Raw genomic sequence first — 26315 nt, forward strand, 5'->3', positions numbered from 1 at the left:
CAGAGTGAGAGAGAGTGAGAGAGAGAGAGAGAGAGAGAGAGACAGAGAGCGAGAGAGAGCGAGAGACAGAAAGCGAGAGAGGCAGAGAAAGAGAGAGAGAGAGAGAGAGACACCCCCCCCCCCCCCCTCCTTTTCAATGGCGGATGTGCTCAGTGTCTCCAACTCTGACCCCTCCTACGAGCAAAGTGCTTTTACTCCAGGCTCGGTCCATTCATTACGGATAACGAGCGAGAGCGAGAGCGAGAGAGAGCGACACCTGGCGCTATGGAAACAACAACAACAACAACAAACACGCCGTGTGACCTCACCCCATCCTCACTCGGCCATATCGACTCTGACTGCAGCGATACGCCGCACCATAGATAGATGGATAACTCTTATTGCCATGTCAACGCGGGTCATTGGAATCGGTCTGAGTGCCACTAAGGTTAAGATAAGGCCGTACACACGCAGTACATACACACATGACACAGACTAGGCCCTGGGCGATACGGCTGAGAGACATATCACCATATATATAACGTGATCATATTGATCGAAAATCGATAACTATTGATCATTTTAATGACCTAAAAAGACTAGGAATCACCATGCTGGATTTAAACACTTCTGTTTAACACTTAATACGACCTTCCACTGTTCTTCATCGATCAATACTCCAATGTCGACACAACGATGAAAAACACTCAAATGTTGTAAATAAGTACGGAACCGTGTTTGTGTAACAAACCCAGCTGCTGGATTCAGTGGTCCAGTCTCTTATTGATATATATTGAACATGTTTTATATTGATCAAAAGTCTATCACGATACGATCATTGATTGTTTTATCGCCCGGGCCTAACACAGACAATCATCCAAACCAGTAAAAAAAGACACAAAGATCTTGTGCTATTGCAACATCCCATAAAAGACACTCACAGCACAGACCATGGGGCAGGGATTCAAACCCGGAACCATTTCTACCTCTGCGCCTCGCACGTTGCGACCACACAAAGACGTGCAGCCAACCCACTCACCGGTGACGTCACGGCATGAATAAGCGCTCTAATGGCACATTGTGTGCTAAGCCACTGAACGTCGCCGTTTAACCCAACGTCGCGATGGGCCACGGAGAGAGAGAGAGAAACGGTGCGTGATGAACGGTATGATATATATATATAATATATATATATAAATATACCGGTATGGTATATTTACAGCGAGGACGCTAAGTGTAAAGAATGGGCTGCAGACTGTAAGCGGAGGGGGAGTCTGGGGGGGGATGAATACACTGCGTCTATACGTCGCAACAGGCCCACTGGGTCCAGTTATCAGACGCAGTATCCCCCCCCCCCCCCCCCCCGTTCGTCTCGGCGCTAAGCTACCTAGCGACGGCTAATAAGCCAGCAGAGGTGTGTTTAAAGGTCCCCTGACGCGCCACGCGTAGCAAACGTACCTTTGGATGAATCCACCTTAATGTAAACGTACTTTCTTTTGCACACACACACACACTATCCTGGACCCAGAATGAACACTGCGAGTGTAACCGGGTGGTTATTGGCTGTATAAATGTATATATTGTATTTCCCTTCTGTGTCTTTTAGTTATGTTGTAGCAGGTCTGGCGATTGCAGCAGGTGTGTGTCACGCCCCTTACCGGCACCTGTAGTGCAGCCGCGTCATGGGCTGCTAATGCAGACCTGTTCATATAGTCCCGTGGTTGTTCAGTCTCTCTCTCTCCTCTGCCAAGTGAGTGCCATGTGTTCGCTCTCCAGGTTGGCGTGTATGCCGTGATGGTGTGTGTGTGTGTCCCCTTCCGGTTAGCCACCGCTGCCGCCGCTAGCTTCTGACGGCTTCATTATTTATTGGTGCAGGCTACAGCCCGCCATGCAGCCTGCCTGGCGTTAGGTTGCTGTTGTTGCCCTGCCTTGCCTCTTGCCTTTATCTCCACGTTTTGTTTCTTTTTGTTGCCTTGCTCATAGTTGCTCTGCTCTCGTCAGTTAGACGCTCGTTTTAAAGTAGTGTACCGTAGTTCAAGACTGACTGACCGCGACTCCTTAGTGGGGGGGTGGGAAGTAGCACAGCTTTGAGGACCTGCAAAAGTTATGCATGTAGCATTATGGGTTTTGTTTTCTTTTGTGTTGATTTGAGTTTGTTTGATATTTTGTTTGGTTTCTTTTCTCTTTGTTTGCTGTGCAGGACCTCAGCTTAGTTATCTCCTCAGTCTCAACTTAAGCTGAGTCTGTGGTACAGATTAATATTGTGCTCTTTGGAAATAAAAATAACTATAATTGTTTTTACAGAAGATAAGTAACTTAAATAAATTAATGTTCCCATTTGTGACTAAATAAAACTTGTTAAACTTTCTATAAACCGTGCCTGTATTCATTTGTGTACCGACCTGTGCTCTGAGAAAGTAAAGTTTGAAAAAGAGTAAATTCTTTAGGTGCAAGTCCTAAGGTGGCGTTGTTGGTGTAACTCCCTAGATCATCCTTTCGTTTATCGCCCCCGCCACACGAGCAAGGAGGTGGACCTTTCTGTCTCTCCCTCTCTCCCTGTCAGTCTCTTCCTGTTCCTGTGTACAACAACGTCTTAGCTGGGACCAATCGCTTGGCTCCTTCAGCACAGAGTGAACCAATAGAACGGCAGGATGACCTTCACTATGCCAGCGTCCACATCCACCGATTGGCTGGCTCCAATGTCCAATCAGATCGGTCGGAGGATCCGTCTGTTCTCCGTCTATTCTACGGACGTGCCATATATGTGAATGACATATCCTGACGTTGGACCTCCTGAAAAAATACTACCCCCGAGGTAGTATTTTCTCCGGAGGAAATGCTAATTACCTTACATGTGAATGAGCAGTAGAATGTCTGCATTTCTCACTTCACGTTAGTGGGCGTGTTGATGACGCTTTCAAGCGTCACTACGGCGGGAACACGCCCTATGGCGGGAACAAAAAACACGCCAGGAGCAGGCTGCATATGTAGGAGAGGCAAGGAGACATACGACTCGAAACGAGAACGGCCTGGAAAGACCAAGAGGTTTTTCAGCTGCTTACTTTGAGGGCCGACAGTGCGGTGATCGCACACATGAAGGGCACTGCGAAAGACGCAGTCATGTACGACCGTGTGGTGAAGAAGCTTTTGCTGAAATGGGAGTTGTGAAGGGAAGGACACAACTCATCACAAAATTAAAATCCCTCAAAAAGCAGTTCACCACCGTGGTAGACCACAACAAAAAAAGTGGGAACGACCGCAAAACCTGCCAGTAGCAGGACTTGTGTGAGACGATCTGGGGGGGGCTGGCACGTTGACTACGGGCACGCGCTATAAACGGGAGCTAGCGCTGGTCTCAGCGCGTTGTCTCGTCAGGAGAGACGCGCCACCGGTAAGCTGCTGTTTGTGTCCATTGAGCCGCGGTTTAAGTTGGTCTGTCTGGTCACGCTCTGTATCCCTGGAAATGTTTGGAGTTGGGGCGTCTTCGCTGTCACACGAGAATACGTCCTGTTTGCGGTGCAGGCTGGGTAATGTAGTTCATCGCACTTTAATTAACACTAATTAATGTTTAATGTGCAATGTGGCTTGTGTGTGGCAGTGCAATGTTTAATGTATATTTAGTGTTTAATGTGCAATGTTGCTTGTGCGGGGAATTGTTGCATATTCAGTTTAAACACTAATTATTTTATACTATATTATACTATTATTATAACACTAAATACTGACTATTGTAATTTATATTTGTTTATTATTCAGAATTGATAGTATATTATGTATGTGGCTATCAATATTGTTGTTTACACCGTAGCCTTTCTATTCTACAGGTTTATAACCTGTTATTTGTGGACTAAAACAACTGCATAAGGAAAATCAAACAAAGCAAATAAAAAACCACAAAGAGTTAAAACAACGTGTCTCCGAGTTCTGGCGCCCCGTTCGGTGGGGAGAATCTTAAAGAACACACACACACACACACACACACACACACACACACACACACATACAGGCAAAGGTGGTTTATGAGACCAATTTTGAGAAATGGGGCCTGGTGGTGGTTTACGGAACCACACCTAACGCCACATCCGGTGAACTTGAAAGACATATCAAAATTTTTTATTTGATCTGCAGAAGACAAATCTGACTACAAAATCATCATTTCTCTTTCAGAACAATATGTGACATTTCACAGGTTTATGGGGTCAGACCAAATGGTGTTTTGTGAAACCAACAGTGTTTATGAGGACTGTTTACATATGACACACAAACACAAACCAGGTAATGGTATAAGAGGACTGACATACACTACAAGGCCTATAACACACAAACACAAACCAGGTAATGGTATAAGAGGACAGACATGCACTACAAGGCCTATAACACACAAACACAAACCAGGTAATGGTATAAGAGGACAGACATGCACTACAAGGCCTATAACACACAAACACAAACCAGGTAATGGTATAAGAGGACCGACATGCACTACAAGGCCTATAACACACAAACACAAACCAGGTAATGGTATAAGAGGACCGACACAGTTTACAAGGTCTACAATAATACAATACTATAATTAACCTCTTAAAAAACCCTTTAAAGGTTTTGAAGTTTGAGTTTGAAGCAAAAATAACAGAACCTGTGCCATTTTCCACGGCTCTCTCTTCTGCAGAGTGCCAGTAGCTCATTCTCCACCCCACGATGGCAATGATCTGCACCCTCCCCCGCCACATCTCAAGTGAGGGAAGCCTCTGCTAATTCAGAGCTTTGTAAGTCAAGTTTAAACCAGGGTTAAGTTAGTAGTAAGGCTAGCATCCTTTACAAGTCAAAGCAATTCAAGCCCTGCTGTCCCCCTCACAGGAGAGCCTTCTGCCCGCCCCCTCGGACTGCCGAATAGAGAGTACTGCAGCCTGTCTGTTTTTCCGCAGACCGCCGAACAGCGAGCAACAAAAACTGAAAGCTTCAGTTGCTGCTGTAGAGTCAGTACAAAGATTACTTGCAAACAACAAATTTACAGTATCACATAAAATACTTACTCCTCACGTTAAGAGAATATACAAATAAATCTTAGTTAGATTAATAAACACTGTTTAGGGTCAGGGGTCAGAGGACAGAGCACATCACAGGAGAGCAGCACAGACCTGAGACGAAAGTATTGAAAGACCCATGTTTATGGTGCACTTGGCACAAAGAAAGGGAAAAAGGCCAGCTCCACGTGAATGATGAAAATCAGATAACAAATTAATGAATGAATGACAACCATTACTTCTTCAATGTGAGAATCCACAGGGACGCTGTTGGTATGTGCACAGCTCATCATGCACTGATTGTTGGCATTATTTGTTCATTTGTGAACCTATTGTTGGGTCATCTTTTTGTTTACTCTAATCAGCACATAAAGTAATTGTAAAAGACATATAGGACAGTGTACATTTTTTATTTACATTTTATTACATATTTCAATCCTTATTATAATTATTAGCAGTGATATCAGCATCATTATCCTGTATATTTGTTGTTTAGAATCTTCATAATCTTGTTGTCATAACTACACATGTAACGGGAAACGGGGTCCAAGCTCATGTGACATAATAAACACAATTAAACGCCCAGGCGATTAAGTGTTTATCATAGTCTTGCACAGAAAAAAAAAAGAACAGTGTTTCACCGGCTCTCACCTATGTCAGTCAGCCCCTCCTCCCGCTCTCTCATTCGCAGGAGCACACTCAAACACACAGACACACACAAACGCAGTGCTGAGCATGGAGGTATAGTGCTTGATTATGCCACAAAGTTTTACATCTAGTGCTGGGCTGTTAACACCATTAACGGCGTTAACAGACATTGGCCGCGTTTCCCAGATTTGTTAAGAAGCTCTTAGCGCTAAAATCTTCTTAGGAACGCTCTTAAGAGCGCTGTGAAAGAAGAACGTGTTTCCCAGAGTCGCTCTTAGCTTAAGAAGATCTTTCACTAAGAAGGAAATGTAAGATCGAGCTGACCCACTCTTACGAGTCTTCTTAGCGACCAACGCTCACTTTTCCAAGGCAAATCAATATCACACTAGGCAAGATATTTAAACAGTGCGCATCGTATGTTTAAAACATATTAAATTATGTGCCGAAATATAAAATAGAGATAAAAAATAAAATAAGAACAATAAATAACCTAAATATGAGGAATAACATGTGCTCTGCACATCAGGCACACAAATAAAATTAATCATCATGACTATCATTTATCATAATTTTTACGCACACATCCATGTCCCCTATCTGCATGAACATCAAAAACAACCGTTCTTAAATCAACCCCTAGTGTCGCTGTTGCGTCGTGAAGCACTTCCTGTGTTTGAAACTATACTGACTAATGTGTTGACAAACCTCTTCAGAAAGCACTGTGGAAGAGACGACACAAGTGTGGCCTGTAGGCAGAGAGATGACTGGGGAGTGGTCTGCAGAGAGAGAGGCGACTGGGAAGTGGCCTGTAGACGAAGAGGCGACTGGTGTGCAGAGGACAGGTTTCTCCACTGTAGCTGGAGCCGTAGGCTGATGGAGAGGAAAAAAGGGGCAACCAGAGGAGAATGTGAGAGGGAGACATGACACAGTGGAACATCTGCAGCTAAAATACTTATTTGATGATACGAGACAATATAACTGAATATAATTTAACACATAACTAATTATTTTGCAAATGGTAGATGAGCTAATTGACAAATGAATTTCCCCTTGGGGATCAATAAAGTAATTCCTATTCCTATATCTACATAATGCCAAGTCGGTGCTGATGGTGCATTACGTTTTTGGTGTAGTGGACTGCTCAGGTTTTTCAATTTTCAAAGTTTATACAATTTCAAATTTACTTTGTTCGACATTTTAGAATAAAATAGAGGTATAAGCGTCTGGGAGAGTCCCTATTTAACATATATGCCACTATATTTGAACTAACACTTTTAAACCTCCTTTTGGAAAAGCATTTCAATATATATCTGTGTATGGGTGCATGGCGTCTGTCCGACTACTTATTTCTCCAACTTCCCATTTCTCCGACCACATTGCTTTATTTTTGCGTCCATTAGTCCGACCTCCCATTCTCCGACTTAAGTAGCCCTAACCCAAACCCCAACCCTAAATCTAACCTTAACACTGTAGAATAACTTGGATTAATGGGTAGTCGGAGAAATGAGTCGTCGGCCTTTTGGGCGGTCGGAGTGACGTATGCTCCCCTCTGTCCATGCCAGTTCTTAGTGCTCATGTAGGTGAAGGTGGCATGAAAATCTTATGGATACTACTTCCAGTAAAGGGTTACCAAAATAACTACTTACTGAAGTCTTTTGTCTTTGGTCTTTGGAGTAAAAGCAGTATGTGTGCCATACAGTGGTGCAAACTGTTAAAACAACAAAATACTCATTAGTGTCAATGTTGTAATGCTTTACAAAATTGTTTTTTTTTTTTTTTTACTTAAAAGGGACTTGGAGCAGGACTTGTGAAAAATTAAACATGCAATTTAAGTTTTTTTTAATGCTATTCGGTGATGAAGCGTTCAAAACCAAAAAGAAGGAGCCCACCCACGTATCTCTCCATTGCCTTGAACAGGCTGTGTGCTGCATAATGTACTGCAATTCTGGATCCGAATTTCCCATGCAGTTCTGCAGACGTGACGTCAGACTCTTTTAAAAAATCCTGGAGGAAACACTGAAGGTGCCACCATTTTCTGTTTTGGTCTGACGCATGGACGCGTCGACATATTTACATCGTATTTACAACACTGGGATGCGTTTGTCCCAGCCCTAAATGCAAAATGTAAGAATTTTTATACAAACCTTCACATCTTAGCCCCCACCACATCAGTGAGGAAAATGGCCCATGACAAACCGAGCATTTTTCCATTGAGCCGAACTTCTCTTTTACTACCAGATGTGTCTTGCATTCTAAAAGGAAACACACATTGACATTTACTGTGTGAATACAGATTTTAATTTTTTACTTAGATAACTTCCTCTAGAGGCCTGTCACCTAGCCTTGCAATTTTACCTCAAATCTACCTCAAAACATTAGTCTGGAAAGAAGCACATAACGAGCAGCTTAGATCTGACACAAACTCAGTCGAATCAGCATATCACCAGGTTTACCAAAAAAAAAGGCTATTTTCCCCACATTTATGCACTATTACGTTTCCTCTGGTATGTTAGTGTTGTCACCTTTTAGTTCAATTTGAATGTTATTAATCGATATCCCAGGGGGATAACAGGCCTGTCCTGAGGCAGCACCGCTGCATTAAGCATCATGAAAAACAGTAGTAGTAAGTAGGGCGGCTTCCTCAGCTAGTCAGGTGAGTGCCCAGCTGGGCTACATTGGTCCTTCCATTGGAAGAAATAAAATACAAATAAAATTGCCTGCCTTGCCTTATAATAAAGTTTTGCCTGGTATATCCTTCCTTTATTATATTTTACATCAAGATTTCTTACCATTATTGCCAATGCCCGGCCTCTTGGCTTGCTGCTGTGATCCAACCATTTTTCCCATGTGGAGAAATAAAACAAAGCCACAATTAAACAAACAATGGTATCAGAGCCATAACCGGAATATCATGGGTATCCTGTGACATCAAAGTACTTTCAGGTCTAATGCTACTGTGGCAAACTGGCCCAAACACCATGAATAACCACACAAAACATGCAAGGGTTATGAAACCATACCAAGTCAGTCATGTACAGAGGCAGAAAGTGAGCATCATTTTGTGGCTATCCACAAATATTCTAAATTCGAATATAAAAAAAAAGGGGGTTTGAATGTGAAAATTAATATTCGAATGTGGAAAAAAAAAACATCAGCGGCTGCTTTGCGAGTGGGCGCACTGACCCGTCATAGGAGTTGCATTTGCACAGCTACACTCACTGCTTTAAGTGAAACTGAGACACGATAAAAAACTAGCAGATGGCAGAGAGAAACACGAATTGGCAGAAAGTTCAGAGCCCAACTCGGCAGCAGAGAGAATGGTTTGGAAATACGTCAGACCTGACGGCAAAAAAGGGGTAGATTGATATTGGGGTAATTGATTTGAATGGTTCAAATATTCGCTATTTTATTAGAGCGAATATTCAAACGTCATTTCAAGCAATTTTGACAGCCCTAACACCAACAAACATACTGACAAACCTCTTCAGGGAGCACTGTGGAAGAGATGACTGGTGTGTGGCCTGGAGATGGAGAGACAACTGGTGTGTGGAGGACAGGTTTCTCAACTGTAGTTGGAGCACTAGGCTGATGGAGAGGCAAAAGAGGAGAAACAGAGGAGAATGAAAGAGGGAGACATGGGAGAGTCATTTTTATGTAGAACATCTGCTGCTGAAATACTGAATTTGACATTGAGGATACATATTAAACTTCTGCCCTGCATTTCGATTATATCCAGCCCGCAAGAAAACATTACATCCCTATCAGAGAGAGGAAACAAAGAGGATAGAGCGAGGAGACGGAGAGGGGACAGAAAGGACAGAGAGGAAACAGAGAGAAAGATCGTATGCAATGCTGAGGTCTTGTTAACACCTGCCAATGTAATAATGTCCACAAACATAATAAACCATAAATGTAATATAAATCTGCAGCTTTTAATATAATAATTCCACAAACGTAATACATTTTCCACAAACGTAATAGCTGCTGACTACTACAAAAATGACACGCAATTTCCCACAAATGTAATAACTATTACGTTTGCAGAGATTTATTGCGTTTGTGGGGAAGTGAAAATCTTCAACTTTCGATTGTAATAACTTCCCACAAATGTAATAACGCAATGAATAATGTTGTTGTGGTTGTTGTTGTTTTTTTGCCTATACACCTACTAGAGGCAATTATAAGCAATTAGAACACGACTCTCTTGAATACTCGATCCTGATTGGTCAATCACCAATATTCTGCGGTGTTAATTTCTCGATAGACCACCGCTGAGCGGACGATAGACACCGCTGAGCGGACCGTTGCTAGGGACTCCATAGCAACGGTCGACTCTGCATGTCCGGTCACGGCCACTGTTTTGCTGAGCCTCCTCCCGTTCGTGCATTTGAAGCCTTTGATAATCAAATCAGTGGATCGATGGATTACCATACACGTTACGATGTATTTTGTGTAGTCATATCTGTCATAAACAAGAGGTTAAGGGGTGCGGGGTGCGCTTGTGTTGCGGAGTCGCGGTGCTACAGAGATGAGAGGAGCTGTGACACGAGTCAGAGGCTTTGATGCAAGTTTACTTTTCAGCCACGATGTGGAAGGAGCCTCCACTCTCCCTGTAACAGGTTCCAAGTCGTTTATCTAACATCACTATTAGTCTGAAGCTGTTTAATGATGGTAAAAATGAAACACAAGGTAAATATCCTGCATACTTTCTCTTTTCTGTGCTGCACTGATCAGAGCGGCGTCCCTAGCAACGGTCTAATTTTACATGAATAAAATCTCTTTATTATTATTTTTGTGTTATTATTGAATGATTTAGTTGTAGGCCGTGTTCTAAGCGGGATAATGTATGTTCCATACAACCTGTCGGGGTTTATTTCTCCATAACAACCTCCGAACTATACATTATCCTTTACTTAACCAAGATTTCTTAATAGGGATTTTTATTAGAAATCCAAGTGCACAAAATACAGATAAAAAGTTAAGTTAAGTTAAGTTACCCTTTATTGTCCCTTTTTTGGGGGAAATTCTTTCTCTGCTTTTGACCCATCCGGGAGCCGGTGAGCACACCCGGAGCAGTGGGCAGCCGCAGTGCAGCGCCCGGGGAGCAGGTGGGGGTTTCAGGTGCCTTGCTCAAGGGCACCTCATCCGTGGATGGACCGGTCGGGATTCGAACCGGCCACCGGTTACCGGTCCAACTCTTTAGCCAGTAGGCCACGGATGCCCCAGATGAGGAATGTGAAAAGCAAAACAAAACAGTGTCGAACTCACTTTAACTGTTTAGGACCACAGACAAACCCAACTGAGGTTGTATAGTAAAACCAGTTAATTGCTTGCTTGTTATAACACAACACCTAGTTTAAATAGACAAGAACAAAAAGGGAGTGGGGGGATGGGGGGTGATTACCAGTGTCCTGACCCGACACCCTGAAGTGATTGCTGCCACCTAAGATCCTATATAGTCAACAAACAAACAACAACAACCACAACGACATTATTCATTGCGTTATTACATTTGTGGGAAGTTATTACAATCGAAAGATTTTCACTTCCCCACAAATGCAATAAATCTCTGCAAACGTAATAGTTATTACATTTGTGGGAAATCGCATGTCATTTTTGTAGTAGTCAGCGGCTATTACGTTTGTGGAAAATGTATTACGTTCATGGGATTATTACATTTATGATTTATTACGTTTGTGGACATTATTACATTGGCAGGTGTTACAGGTCTTCTTCTCACATACATTATTTAAAAAATATATGTTAAATTCATCAAATGTACTCTACCTTTGCAATTTGTTGCCTTTGGAAAAAACGCCATGGAAGGTTTTCTCCTCCATAGTCATAGGTTATTTCTTGCTCTTCCTCAATGTCCTCAATGGCAAACAAACAGAGAGCGGGTTTACCATCCACCTCTATTTTTTTCATTTTTGCATTCGGCGCTTCAGCATCATTTATGAGTCTGCCAAGTGGTCCATCTTCATTTGATGCATCAATGCTGCAAGGGTTACAAGAATCAATTATTAAAAAGGTAAACAACAATGTTAAGTGAAATCTGAGATTTGATTGGAAAAAGTGGTGGGCGACATGGCAAAAAAAAAATCACAATCACAGTTTCTAAAAATATAGCTCTAAAAGAAAATAAAAATATAACAGCATTTAGGCCAAAGAACCTCTTTGAACAGATTCAGACAATGAAGATCTAGTTAATGAAGAGCTCCTCTGGCTTCTCAGATAGAGGCTGCAAGAGCTGATCTCACCCCAGGCTGGGTCACTCCTCACTCAACTAAACTCTAAACTCCTAATTTGACGAAGCTTTGCAGGTGGACGGGGCTTAAAGCCTGCAGCGGATACACACAGCTTCCACAGCTGAGAGAACTGCTTGATTTTGTCATGATTTTAAAACCTAATTCCTAAAACACAAAATTTTCAAACATTCAAATTTGGCAGGGTAGTTACTACCACATCAACGTTTCCTCTACATTCATTTAGCAGTGGCAGCCCGCCATTCCTGAATCCTAGCCGCCGCTCCTTCAAATTACTCATTCTTTTTTTTTTTTTTTTTTTTAATTGTTGCAAATACACCACCACCACATGTATCCACCTGCACAGCAGAGTCCTGCACTGGGTCGGGTACTCACGAGTAGGGTAAACTACAGATAACTATCTTGCTCAGTATCTACTCTTTGCACCTCGTCTGCACCTCAATGACGGACCACAGCGTCTTTTTCCGCAGCATCATTTAACTCAGGTGACAGAATAACAGCAGTCTCAGTACAGATCAGTGGTCGCTGCTGCCGGTGTGTTTTTAAAGTTAGCGGGTTTGATTCTCGCGTCGAACGTTGCGCTCGAGTGCTAGTGGAAAAGCAAAAAACCATCAATCTGAGAACACATATCTATTCTAACTTTACACAGACTTAAACAAAATTGTGGTGCAGACGCTAGAACATGATTTGCAAGAATTTCAATTCCAAGAATTTTTTTGCGTGTGGTTTGGCTTTAGGTCAAGAATAACATCCTGCAATTCAGACTACTCACCAATGATCTGCTCCCTTATGTTTGAAGAAATATGTATACTCATTCGGTGCTACATTATTCTTCAGAACTCCCCTGTACTCCAGGATGAAAGAGCCTTTTGGAATTGGCTCAGATGCAAACACACCTCGTCCTATCAAAAAATGAATAACAGTTAATGGAAACAAGTGTAATAAAAAAGTAGTTGCAAGAAGAAAAGTTGAAATTATGATTTAAAAAATGTCAATCATGAGGAAAACATGAAACCCATCAGATCTGCTAACTCACTCATCAAATGTTGAGATTTCAACATTAGTGGACAGATTTGCAATATTTACCATTTGTACTCCTGGAAAATCTCATCTTTTGTCAAAGCAATATTTAAAATCATGCAAAAGTTTGATGTGACATACTATATTTTACTGTATGACCTTGTATGTGCTACTCTGTCCTTATAAACCATTACTGGGCCACACACAAACACACACAAGTCTTTGCACTAAAGTATTGGTTCTCACTGTTGTCCTCATATGCCAAACACTGGCCTTACACACCATGACTATGCAAACACAAAACACACACACACCATACTGAATCTGAGTCATATACAGAAGCAATAAGTTAACATTGTTTCAGGTCATTTTAAAGCACTTCCTGTGTTTGAATCTACACTGACAGTGTACTGACAAACCTCTTTGACTTAGACTTTGGGAGACATGGCTGTTGTGTGCAAAACCTGACCACAACTGACCAAACACTGACCAACTGATTGAAGACGGACCAAAACGGACCAAAAACTGATCAAAACTCACCTGAAAATTGACTCAAACCAACTAACAGATTAAACACTGACCAAAATTGATTACAACAAACAAACAAAAACATTGAATTATTCTTTTTTTAAATGTTAAATGCTCATTGTCCAGAATTGATGTTATAAAAAAAGTGAAATTATTAGATGAAGACTTGAAATTATGGTTGAAGAACAATGTCAATCATTAGGAAAAAAGATGAAATTAATCAGATCTGCTAACTCACTCATCAAATACTATCTCAACATTACAGGATAGATTCACAATATTTACTGTTTGTCCTCAGTGAGAAAAGGTATAACTTGATGAAAACCTTGTGAAATGTGATCGTATAACTGCTTTTGTCATAAACTAGGCCCAATATTTAAATTCATGCAAAAGTTTGATGTGACATACTATATTTTACTGTATGACCTTGTATGTGCTACTCTGTCCTTATAAACCATTACTGGGCCACACACAAACACACACAAGTCTTTGCACTAAAGTATTGGTTCTCACTGTTGTCCTCATATGCCAAACACTGGCCTTACACACCATGATTATGCAAACACAAAACACACACACACCATACTGAATTATAGTCATATACAGAAGCAATAAGTTAACATTGTTTCAGGTCATTTTAAAGCACTTCCTGTGTTTGAATCTACACTGACAGTGTACTGACAAACCTCTTTGCCTTAGACTTTGGGAGACATGGCTGTTGTGTGCAAAACCTGACCACAACTGACCAAACACTGACCAACTGATTGAAGACGGACCAAAACGGACCAAAAACTACCAAAAACTGATCAAAACTCACCTGAAAATTGACTCAAACCAACTAACAGATTAAACACTGACCAAAATTGATTACAACAAACAAACAAAAACATTGAATTATTCTTTTTTTAAATGTTAAATGCTCATTGTCCAGAATTGATGTTATAAAAAAAGTGAAATTATTAGATGAAGACTTGAAATTATGGTTGAAGAACAATGTCAATCATTAGGAAAAAAGATGAAATTAATCAGATCTGCTAACTCACTCATCAAATACTATCTCAACATTACAGGAGAGATTCACAATATTTACTGTTTGTCCTCAGTGAGAAAAGGTATAACTTGATGAAAACCTTGTGAAATGTGATCGTATAACTGCTTTTGTCATAAACTAGGCCCAATATTTAAATTCATGCAAAAGTTTGATGTGACATACTATATTTTACTGTATGACCTTGTATGTGCTACTCTGTCCTTATAAACCATTACTGGGCCACACACAAACACACACAAGTCTTTACACTAAAGTATTGGTTCTCACTGTTGTCCTCATATGCCAAACACTGGCCTTACACACCATGATTATGCAAACACAAAACACACACACACCATACTAGAGTTGTCACGATACCAAAATGAGTAACCACGGTACTATACCAGACAAAGTATGTAAGTAAGTAAGTATGTAAGTATGTATGTACCACACAGAGTTGTTTTAGAGGGAAATACAGAGACTGTTGCTGAAAACCTGCCCCTGAAGGCAACGTGCATCAGCGGTTTTACATGTATTTCCCTCTAAAACAACTCTGTGTGGTAGCGTTGTGTTATTATCTCATAGCGTGGTGAATGTGCAGGTCACAACTTGTCCACCAGAGCGTTGTGGAGTTGTTGGATTGTATATTTGATGAGGGAAACCAAGGAATCCCACTAGCCTCCGTAGCGTAGCTCTGAGCAGCTCAAGGCTCTGCTCCGCCGTTCTAAAAAATAGCTTATACCGACAATTAAAGGTAACGAACCTACTGCTATGACTATAGCGATTATGGCAATGGGCCAATTTGCCAAAATGTTGAACTATCCCTTTAAAGCAAAAACTTACCTTTGGTGGGGCCAATGTATTTGCAGACACATGCTGCTTTGTCCTCCTTCAATCTCACGTGGTGTTTTGCATCATGCATGGGATTCAGTCTGCTGCCTCGCCTCACTGCAAAATATCATGTCAATTCAGTCCTTACAAATTAGGGGTGTGATCGGCTACACGTGTACACGTGTAACCGGTTAGTAAATCATAACCGTTTAGGAAAAATCAGTAAACGAAAACCGAAAAAAAAAAAAAAATCAAAATCAAAATTAACATGTACTATTTATTTAGAGATTAATAAAGCTACAAATGTTCCACTTTGACAACGTTAATGCGCTAAGAAATGCACGTGATAAATGTTGGGTAATTGACCACCGTGCATTACGTCATGTAACACGTAAGTTTCACTCCCCCCCCCTTTCCGCCATGTTGGAAGGTACGCCCCTCCGAGTGCAGCTGAGCTTTGCGTTATTGTTGACACGGTAGCTGCTAGCAGAGGAGGTTGTTGAAATTCTGTACTGTTTTAACAATGCCTGGAAATAACTGCTGCGTTAAAAACTGCTTCAATGTGGGTTACAGTTTGTCAGGTTCCCTAAATGGACAACGCAGTTGTCCCACACTACAAGATTTTTTAATCTTATGTGATTTTTGAGTCGGATGTACACCACACACATAAAGAGAATCTCAGCCCATTTCTTGCTCTCCGATCGTAAATACAAATACATGAGATTCGAACACAAGACGGAACACCACACACGGACAATCTAGTCCTCTAATGTCCCGCTGCAGGGCCGTGGAGGTAGAACTAGAGCGACTCGTCAACAGTGAAGATGGATCAGCGTCTTTTGACGGCAGTGGTTTCCGCGGTGCTTATGCTTACATAATATCAGAGAATATCCGCGTCAGTTCGGCCGCGGCGCAATTAATGAATAAAGATCATAAACTGAATGGCTGTGCAAGTGTTGTGAGACACGGCTGCGAACCGGCAACTTAAAACAAAGTAGTGCCGGTTTGGTTCCGTGCCGCTGCCGTATCCAGTGGAATAGCAATAGCTATTATTATTATTATTGACTATAATGGTTTCTAATGTCTTCTTGTGTTCTCTGCATTTTCACTAGGACCCTTTTCCTTCGCCTTATTCTTCTCCATTTATTTCTATCTCGTAATGTCTCCTGCGTCTCTATGTTGCGTATTTCCTCATGTCTCTATGCCGCTCTGACAACGTTGCCCCTGGCAACCGATAGCCGTGGATGCCATCATGGCGGACGGGCTCAAACCCCTCCCCTCCCCTTCCCAAAAATCACGTGACTCCTCATTCTCAATAGCGCGACTGCGGTCCACTTAAAAAACAAACAAAAAAAAACGGTTAACCGTGTACACGAAAAAAAAGGGGTTGTGTAACCGTTTACAATTTTTTGTAACCGTTCACACCCCTATTACAAATACACAGCATTATTTGAACTCATTTTTAGCAAAGGTATTATGCCAGGCACCGACGCAGCTTAAGCTAGATGATGCTGAAGTTAGCATCCAGCTTCCATCAGGAAGTTCAACAAAATCCGTCTAGAGTCTCAGTTGAACCCTGAAATCTGAGTATCTGGTTCCAGGGAAGCTGATCTGAATTAGTCTGAATTATTAACCCTGAGTATGTTAAGCACCCGCAAAAAAGCCATCATCTATGGAGCTCAGATACAGTGATTCACCATGGCAATGGGGGAATTTAAAAATAGGAGCCTCCATTTCAGTAGACATACATTAATGCATGTTTATGCTGACTGTGCACATTTAATTATTTTGTGGAATGTGACTGAGGCCACAGATACATTACAGCTATGAGCAACCATGTAATTTGTGAATGGGCTTGAAATAATCGGGGTACCCTAAGCTTTCTAACCGTGTATAGCATGGATATAAATATATAAAAAAAAGAACGTTAGCTAACAACCAGCGTGAACACATTATTAAACTAAAGCTTATTTAAGTCGGTCGGGGCTGCCAGTCAAATATGTATAACGTTACGGCAGAATGTAAAATATGAAAGTCTTACTTTTAAACATTCATTTTCCTCCGCTCCGCTTCGTATTATTGCCGTCCCGGGCGTCCCCACTGCTTCTGGCTGGTCCAGGCCCACTGCAAGCCCGCGGCGGAAATTCCCGCCTGGCACATCCGGTTCACGAAAATGGCGGGTCATTGTGTATGTTTTCCCGCAAAAATGTATAACTTGCAATGTCTCTTGCAGCCTCTGGTGTCGCTGTCGAACACAGACGTAATACACAAGCCCTGGTTTCACAAACCCATCCTGCTTTATGAGACCAATATGTGCGAACGTCAGAGAGGCAGGGAGTGGGCTATTTCAGTAGAACAACTATATTAACTGATGACACAAGACATTATGTAATCACACATATATTGATAATAACTTATATTATTATAGCTCAATAATTATAACATAATAAAGTTTTATGTTTATGAGCCCATCAAAATTGGTTCCATATCCCGATTGGTCTTGTAATGCTGGTGAGTAAACCTAAAAATTGGTCTTTTAAACCATGTATGCCAACACACACACACACACACACACACACACACACACACACACACACACACACACACACACACACACACACACACACACACACACACACACACACACACACACACGGGGCGTGTGTCCGTGGGGGCGGGGCCAGGAGAGGACGTGATGTTCGCGAAACGAAACTTAAGGTTGACAGAAACCCGACGAGGAGGAAGCAGTTCTCTCCCTCAGGAGAACAACACAACACGTTTTGGGACACACACAGTCTGACCGACAGCAACCGCAATAAGGTGAGTAAAACAACACAACCTCCGCGCCTCTCTCCCCGCGGTGTGACCCCGTACGGACCGGCCCTACAGCGGGTTATGATGTGAACTAGGGGAGCGCTAGGATTGGACAGGCAGCCTGTCAGGCAAACTCACACGCTGACTCCTCACCCTAAACCTAACCCTCACTGTAACCCTCACACCCTAACCGTAACCCTCACCCTAACCCTCACCCTAACCCTAACCCTAACCCTCACCCTATCCGCGAAACGGACCCGTGTCGGGGTCCACCTGCACGCCGCGTTGGAGCCGCTACGGAGGCAGATCGCGGACCCTCTCGCCCGCAGCTGCAGCCCGTCGACGGACGCGCAGCGGGTATGAAAGGCGTTGGCCTTGCGTGGGACGCTCCAGAAGTGCATTGTGCGTCATGTCCGTCATGTCCGTCATGTTTAACTTTTCAGGCAGCGACGGATCCGTCACCCAATCAGATCGCGTTATGCAAATATACGCACGTGCACTGTCTTCTTTCAGCTAACCTTTTTGTAACCAGAATGCGCTTTCTCTAGACATCACACGGTCATATGAATCATGTAGTCATATTAATCATGTGGTCATATTGAACATGTAGTCATATGAATCATGTAGTCATATTGATCATGTAGTCATATTAATCATGTAGTCATATTAGACATGTAGTCATATTAATCATGTAGTCATATTAATCATGTAGTCATATTGGACATGTAGTCATATTAATCATGTAGTCATATTAATCATGTAGTCATATTAGACATGTAGTCATATTAATCATGTAGTCATATTAATCATGTAGTCATAGTAGACATGTAGTCATATTAATCATGTAGTCATAGTAGACATGTAGTCATAGTAGACATGTAGTCATATGAATCATGTAGTCATATGAATCATGTAGTCATATTAATCATGTAGTCATAGTAGACATGTAGTCATATTAATCATGTAGTCATATTAATCATGTAGTCATATTGGACATGCAGCCATATTAATCATGTAGTCATATTAATCATGTAGTCATATTAATCATGTCATATTAATCATGTAGTCATATTAATCATGCAGTCATATTAATCATACAGTCATATTAATCATGTAGTCATTTTAATCATGTAGTCATATTAATCATGTAGTCATATTAGACATGTAGTCATATTAATCATGTAGTCATATTAATCATGTAGTCATATTAATCATGTAGCCATATTAGACATGTAGTCATATTAATCATGTAGTCATATTAATCATGTAGCCATATTAATCATGTAGTCATATTAGACATGTAGTCATATTAATCATGTAGTCATATTAATCATGTAGCCATATTAATCATGTAGTCATATTAATCATGTAGTCATATGAATCATGTAGTCATAGTAGACATGTAGTCATATGAATCATGTAGTCATATGAATCATGTAGTCATATTAATCATGTAGTCATATTAATCATGTAGTCATATTAATCATGTAGTCATATTGGACATGCAGCCATATTAATCATGTAGTCATATTAATCATGTAGTCATATTAATCATGTAGTCATATTAATCATGTCATATTAATCATGCAGTCATTAATCATACAGTCATATTAATCATGTAGTCATTTTAATCATGTCATATTAATCATGTAGTCATATTAGACATGTAGTCATATTAATCATGCAGTCATATTAATCATGCAGTCATATTAATCATGTAGTCATATTAATCATGTAGTCATATTAGACATGTAGTCATATTAATCATGTAGTCATATTGTAGTCATATTAATCATGCAGTCATATTAATCATGTAGTCATATTAATCATGCAGTCATATTACACTGTTCTATTCTTTTTGAGTGAAGTGGGGCACTAAAGGTCCCATGCTACTTTACGGATGCCTTTATATCGGTGTTAGTGGCCCCTAATACAGTATTTGAAGACTCATTCCCGAAATTCATCCTTGGTGCAGAGTTACAGCCACTACGGGCCAGTCCCACAATGAGCTCTCCACAAACGTTCCTGTAGCTTTAAAGGCTAATGAGGAGGAGAGAGGCGGGTCTTTAATGAAAAGGTTACAATCCCTTCAAATTACCCTAAAAATGATTTGGCCAGAGGATGATGTAGATATGGTAATCTATCCAGTTTCTAAAGCCGATAGGCGCACATTAATCACACATTTAACAGGCATGACATTGGAATGTCTGCAATGTCCCATCCTGAATAGTATGGGCTTAAATTTGTCTCATTAATATCTGTAAACGCACAGATGGTGATCTACAAATATTTTTGATTTGCACACGTGTTTTGCTATCCACAAATACAAATTTATAATTTGTAACTTGTATTTTGGTTTTTACATACTTATATATAAAAGTATAAAAAAGTACAAATATATTGTGTTTTTGTAAATACACAATTTTCCATTTGTAAAAACAAAAAGCCATTTGCAAAACTGAAAATTCTGCTCGTGAAGTATGACTCAGCATTTGTGGATCATTACTCACGCACGCGCATCTCTTTCCTCACGCACGCATTTTTGAGACATTCTTGTCGAAGATCCGCACAGATCCACAAGCAAATAGCTCGTGATTCACAAATGGCCCGCCCTCCTCAACCAGTAGGTGGCAGTGTTGTTCTATGCATTGATACTGCATTGGTACTTACCAATGACCAACAGGCTGACAGGCTGTTGGTCATGTTTGATAAAAAAGTACATGAAGTGCTTTGGGGTCAATTCTTAATTTAAACATTAATATTTTTAATGATGCACCAGGTTAGGCAAGGCAACTTTATTTATATAGCACTTTTCATACACAAGGCAGACTCAAAGTGCTTCACATATTAACATTGTCATACAATAAAAAGAAAATAATAGATAGTAAAATAAAAAAAAAAGAGTAAAATAAATAGAAATAAAGGCTAAAGTTAAAAAAGCATTTTAGAAAGTGCAATGTATTTAAGATCAGATCAACAGTCTCTCTGGTATACCCACATGGTATACCCACTTTCTCTGGGACTCCAACCCGGATTCTAGGACTCTAACCCTGACAGAACTCTGATCTCAAACCCTTCAAAGTCCATTCAGGTTAGAGGGTTCCCTGTACAATTTACAGCATTAGTTCTGTGAGAATTTATAAAACAGGTGGCTTAAATCAAGCAATCTGATTGGTTCCCAACTGTTGTATATTGCGTGTATACCGTTCAGTTTACAGAGTTCAGTATCACTCCGCGCCTAACTCGAACTGTTGTTTATTTATATATAAAAGCAATAGCATAGTTTACTGAAGCCTAAAATGTTGATTGATGGAGAGGGTGGAAATGTTGTAAAGCAATAGGCACACGGTGAGTGAACTGCTCGATAGTAGGCTAAATTGCCGGCGAACCAAGCTACCCGTCTCTAGCCTTCTCTCTGAAGGACGCTACCGTGTGTTGTATAGCAACCGCCGTACACTTTGCAGCCAGGAGGGACTACTTTTTTGTATTCGTTAAAAAAATGCTTTTCAGACTTTCTCACTTTTTCAAAATTGAGGGTGTCTATGACTTTCATTTTGCAATACTTATGAAAGCAGTAGATCACTTCAGTCAGTGAAATATGCTTATTAGATTAAATCTGCAATTAATCGATTACGGACGTCATGACTATTTGAATAACTTCCAATGTTGTGGTTTTGTGTCATTTGGATACGTTGTATTTGAACCTCTAGTTTGTTTTCAGGGACAGAAAAAGTGCTTCCATGTTAAAAGTGAAAGTGTAGCGTTGTGACACTCGGCTGTTTCAACTGGGCAGAAGTCTGAGACTTCTCACCCTATGCAAACGTTGTTTTTGGACACATACTTATCCCATATTTTAGACAATAATTGATATAAATGTACTTTGAGAATGTACAAATCCTTTAATTTAAATTAAACTAAATAATCAGACAAACATTGTAAGGTGAGTCCAAAATATTGACCCCTCATCCTCAGTGAAGCTGTCCTGTCTGCAGGACTTCATGTTGTACCTCCTATTGGATGAAGATTTCTGCTTGAAACAACAAAATATATAACGTATAAAGCACTTGCATTTGAACAAGTTCAAACTGTTATTTTACTATTGTTATCCATGTTTTCTAGGAATGGCCTCTGCTACTTCTTGGTCTGAAGAGGACTTTTCATGTTCCATCTGTCTGGATGTGTTCAACAGCCCAGTCTCCACACCATGTGGACACAACTTCTGCAGAACCTGTATTTCAACGTTCTGGGATGACCAAGTCCAGTACAAATGTCCCGTTTGCAACAAGCTGTCCCACACAAGACCTGATTTACAGGTCAATACCTTCATATCAGGGATGGTTGATCGGTTTAGAAGTTCTGTACGAGTCAAAGAGCAGCCTTGTGTTGGACCAGGAGAAGTTCCCTGTGACATCTGTACTGGGACCCAGCTGAAGGCGGTGAAGTCCTGCCTAATGTGTTTTACCTCTTACTGCCACACCCACCTGGAGCCTCATCAGAGAGTCGCAAGCCTGAAGAGACATCAGCTGGTCGAGCCTATGGACCGTCTGGAGGACAGGATGTGTAAGAAACACGACAGACTTCTGGAGCTCTTCTGCCAGACTGAACAGATGTGTGTGTGTGTCTGTTCTGCACAGAGGGTGACCACAAGTCCCATCCTGTTGTACCTCTAAAGGAGGAATATGAAGTGAAGACTGCCCAGCTGGCGAAGATAGAGGCTGAAGTTCAGCAGATGATCCAGGAGAGACAACGAAAGATTAAGGACATCAGAGACACAGTGGGACGTAGCAAAGCAGACGCAGACAAAGAGATAGCCGATGGTGTGCAGGTCTTCACTGCTCTGAAGCGCTCTGTTGAAAAGTGCCAGGATGATCACAACCAAACGGTTAAAGAGAAACTGAAATCCACAGAGACAGAAGCTGAAGGCCTCATCAAAGAGCTGGAGCAGGAAATAGAAGATCTGACCAATAGAAGATCAGAGGTGAAGCAGCTCTCACACACTGAAGACCTCCACCTCCTCCAGACCTTCAGATCCCTGAAGGATCCTCCACCCACCAGGGACTGGACCACGGTGGAGGTCCGTCCTCCGTCATACGTTGGGACCTTGAGGAGAGCCCTGGATCAGCTGGAGGAGACACTGAACATGCAGATGGGGAAGGTGCCTGTCCCTAAACCAGATGTAAAGAAGAAGAAGAAGAAGAAGAAGTGTAAGTGTTTGATTCGTCTTAGGGTTGTCCAATGATCCGGAATGTCTCCGGTATGATACTGTGCCACACCGCCCATACCGCTGTTCGGTCATATTCTTTTTGAAGAGCAATTGAACCCAAAATTGATGCCATTTTATCACTGTTAGTAAAACAAGACCAATCATCTCGAGAACATGAATGAAATCCTACGTTTTTTGTCTCCCCAAAACACGATGTGATCGTTCCACTCTGCTCTGAACACAGGTGGTGTTCTTGAACACCATGTTCTTGAATGTCTTCCCAATCAGGGTCTTCATATTGAACCTCTTCTTGGCTTTCCTCTGCTTGTAGCCTCACCAGTCTCTCCCCCTACTAACCTCGTGAGGAGATCCCAGGATCAACTGGAGGAGACACTGAACATGGAGCTGGAGAAGGTGGCTGACCTGAGATCAGCTCTAAACAAGTGTAAGTATCTGATTAGTTTGATTTAGGGCTGTCAAATGTACATTCAATATTCTTAAAATATAAAGATTTATTTTACAGAACAAAATGAAACATGTAAAATGTTTTTCCCTGAAGACAATGTTGTGAGTGCTGCAGTGTAAAGTGAGGTTGAAAACATGATAAAGCTACATAGCTTAAAGGGACACTGTGTAGGAATTACTCCCATCTCGTGGTAAAATGATATAGTGCATTCAAACGAACAGTGCTCGCTTTTTAAAATGGACGTTGCAACCTGGTTGCAACTACGGTAGGCGGTATGTGCCAAGAAGCTATGACAACCTGTCATCCCATTCTTTCGGGTGATGATGAGGTACGCTATTTCAAACAAACTTCAAACTGCATTGAACCATTAGTGTGAGCATGTATGAGTAATTACTCCTTGAGCAAGATAGTGAATTATGTTGCCATGTTTATGATGTTTTTTATTGGTAACATTACTATGTCGTAGTCTAACCTATAGCATCAGTTAACAACTTGACACACAACAAACACACATTTTTTTTACTGGTGCTTATATAACGCATGAACTATGTAATAATAATTAGTAGTAATTAATAAGTAGTGATACATTCTTTATTTGTTTATTTTTACAATGTGCGTGCATTGTCAGATCATCATCATTACGTGATTGAAGCGTAGGGAGAGGACAGAGAGGCAGTGGATCGGTGGGAGGTAGTAGGCAAGAAATACAACCCTTATTCAATCAAACAGAGCCTATGCTGCTATCCACCAACGAGGCTGTTTAAGCTTTTAACTATACGTGTTCTACTGTTAATAATAATAATAATAATAATTCATGAAATTGATATAGCGCTTTTCAGTGACCCAAAGACTGGACATTGTGGAAGACATAAAAAACATGAAAGGTGTCAGGGGGACATGGGCAGGGGCAGGGATGAAGGTGGTCATGGGTAGGGGAGGTCGTAGGCTTGGGAAAAGAGAGAGGTTTTTAGAGTGGATTTGAATGTGGGAAGTGAGGGAGAGTCGCGGACAGGTTGGGGAAGAGAGTTCCATAGTCGGGGGGGCTGCCCTGGAGAAGGCTCTGTCACCGAATGTTTTCAGTTTGGAGGGTGGTACGGTTAGAGTGAGAGTGGAGGAGGATCGGAGGGCTCGGGAGGGGCGATGGGGGACGAGGAGGTCAGACAGGTAGGGCGGGGCCAGGTGGTGGAGAGCTTTGAAAGTCAGCAGGAGTATTTTGAAACTGATACGTTGTTTGACGGGGAGCCAGGGGAGAGTGTGGAGAACGGGAGTGATGTGCTCAGGGGACCGGGTGTGAGTGAGGAGGCGAGCAGCAGAGTTTTGGACCATTTGGAGTCTATGGAGGGAATGAGAGGTGATGCCAGTGAGGAGGGAGTTGCAGTAGTCAAGACGGGAGGAGATGAAGGCGTGGATAAGGGATTCAGCAGCAGGGGGAGGAGAGGCAGTGTCTGATTTTGGCGATGCGGCGGAGGTGAAAGAAGGAGGTCTTGACAATGGAGCTGACATGGGGATCGAAGGAGAGGGTGGGGTCCAGGATAACTCCAAGATTGCGTGCCAGGGGGGAGGGAGTGATGGTCGAGGCGTCAATGGTGAGTGAGATGGGTCCAGTTTTATTGAGAGTGGATTTGGTGCCTATGAGAGGAGCTCTGTTTTGTCGCTGTTAAGTTTGAGAAAGTTGTGGGTCAGCCATGTTTTTATTGTAGAGATGCAGGTTTCGATGTGGGTGAGGGGAGGGTTTTGGGTGGTTTTGGTACTGATGTACATCTGAGTGTCATCTGCGTAACAGTGGAAGTCGAGATTGAGTTTGCGGATGATGTGACCAAGGGGGAAGAGGTAGCAGATGAAAAGAAGGGGGCCGAGGACTGAGCCCTGAGGGACCCCCTGCGTGACAGGAGAGAGGGTGGACGTGTGGCCAGAGAGGGAGACGAACTGTTGCCTGTCGGTGAGGTAGGAGGTGAGCCAGTCGAGTGCAGTGCCCTCAACACCCTGTTGGCGCAGCCTTTTGAGGAGGATGGAATGGTGTACAGTATCAAAGGCTGCGCTGAGGTCTAGTAAAAGCAGGATGTTGAGGGCACCGCAGTCTGCAGAGGTGAGGAGATCATTGATTACTTTGACAAGGGCAGTTTCGGTGCTGTGAAGCGGGCGGAAGCCAGACTGGAGGGGTTCATAGAGGTTGTTTGACTGGAGGGGTTCATAGAGGTTGTTTGACTGGAGGGGTTCATAGAGGTTGTTTGACCGGAGGGGTTCATAGAGGTTGTTTGACCGGAGGGGTTCATAGAGGTTGTTTGACTGGAGGGGTTCATAGAGGTTGTTTGACTGGAGGGGTTCATAGAGGTTGTTTGACTGGAGGGGTTCATAGAGGTTGTTTGACTGGAGGGGTTCATAGAGGTTGTTTGACTGGAGGGGTTCATAGAGGTTGTTTGACTGGAGGTGGGTGTGGAGTTGGGCGGCGACAATGCGTTCCAGAGTTTTGGAGAGGAACGGCAGGTTGGAGATGGGGCGGTAGTTG

The 26315-nt window shown here is 42.0% G+C and overlaps 1 protein-coding gene and 1 pseudogene across 2 annotated transcripts; one reads left to right on the forward strand and one right to left on the reverse strand.

The window, feature by feature from the left end:
* Nucleotides 1–4083: 4083 nt before the first annotated feature.
* On the reverse strand, nt 4084–17981 carry LOC311376150 (uncharacterized protein). The gene is made up of 10 exons (XM_084491022.1): nt 17368–17981; nt 15339–15443; nt 12690–12819; nt 11439–11649; nt 9132–9236; nt 8441–8471; nt 7796–7903; nt 7541–7621; nt 7298–7359; nt 4084–6521 (listed from the first exon to the last, which is right to left on the reverse strand). Exons 1-10 carry the CDS (start codon nt 17375–17377, stop codon nt 6288–6290), a joined length of 1077 nt encoding a protein of 358 aa, XP_084347148.1. The 5' UTR covers nt 17378–17981; the 3' UTR covers nt 4084–6287.
* A 4280-nt stretch (nt 17982–22261) lies between these two features.
* LOC311376151 (E3 ubiquitin/ISG15 ligase TRIM25-like) lies at nt 22262–23344 on the forward strand (annotated as a pseudogene). The gene has a single exon. The product of its transcript is annotated as an E3 ubiquitin/ISG15 ligase TRIM25-like (transcript).
* The last annotated feature ends 2971 nt before the right edge of the window (nt 23345–26315 follow it).

Source organism: Micromesistius poutassou (assembly GCF_964030765.1).
Source record: "Micromesistius poutassou genome assembly, contig: SCAFFOLD_3781, whole genome shotgun sequence".
Taxonomy (NCBI): domain Eukaryota; kingdom Metazoa; phylum Chordata; class Actinopteri; order Gadiformes; family Gadidae; genus Micromesistius; species Micromesistius poutassou.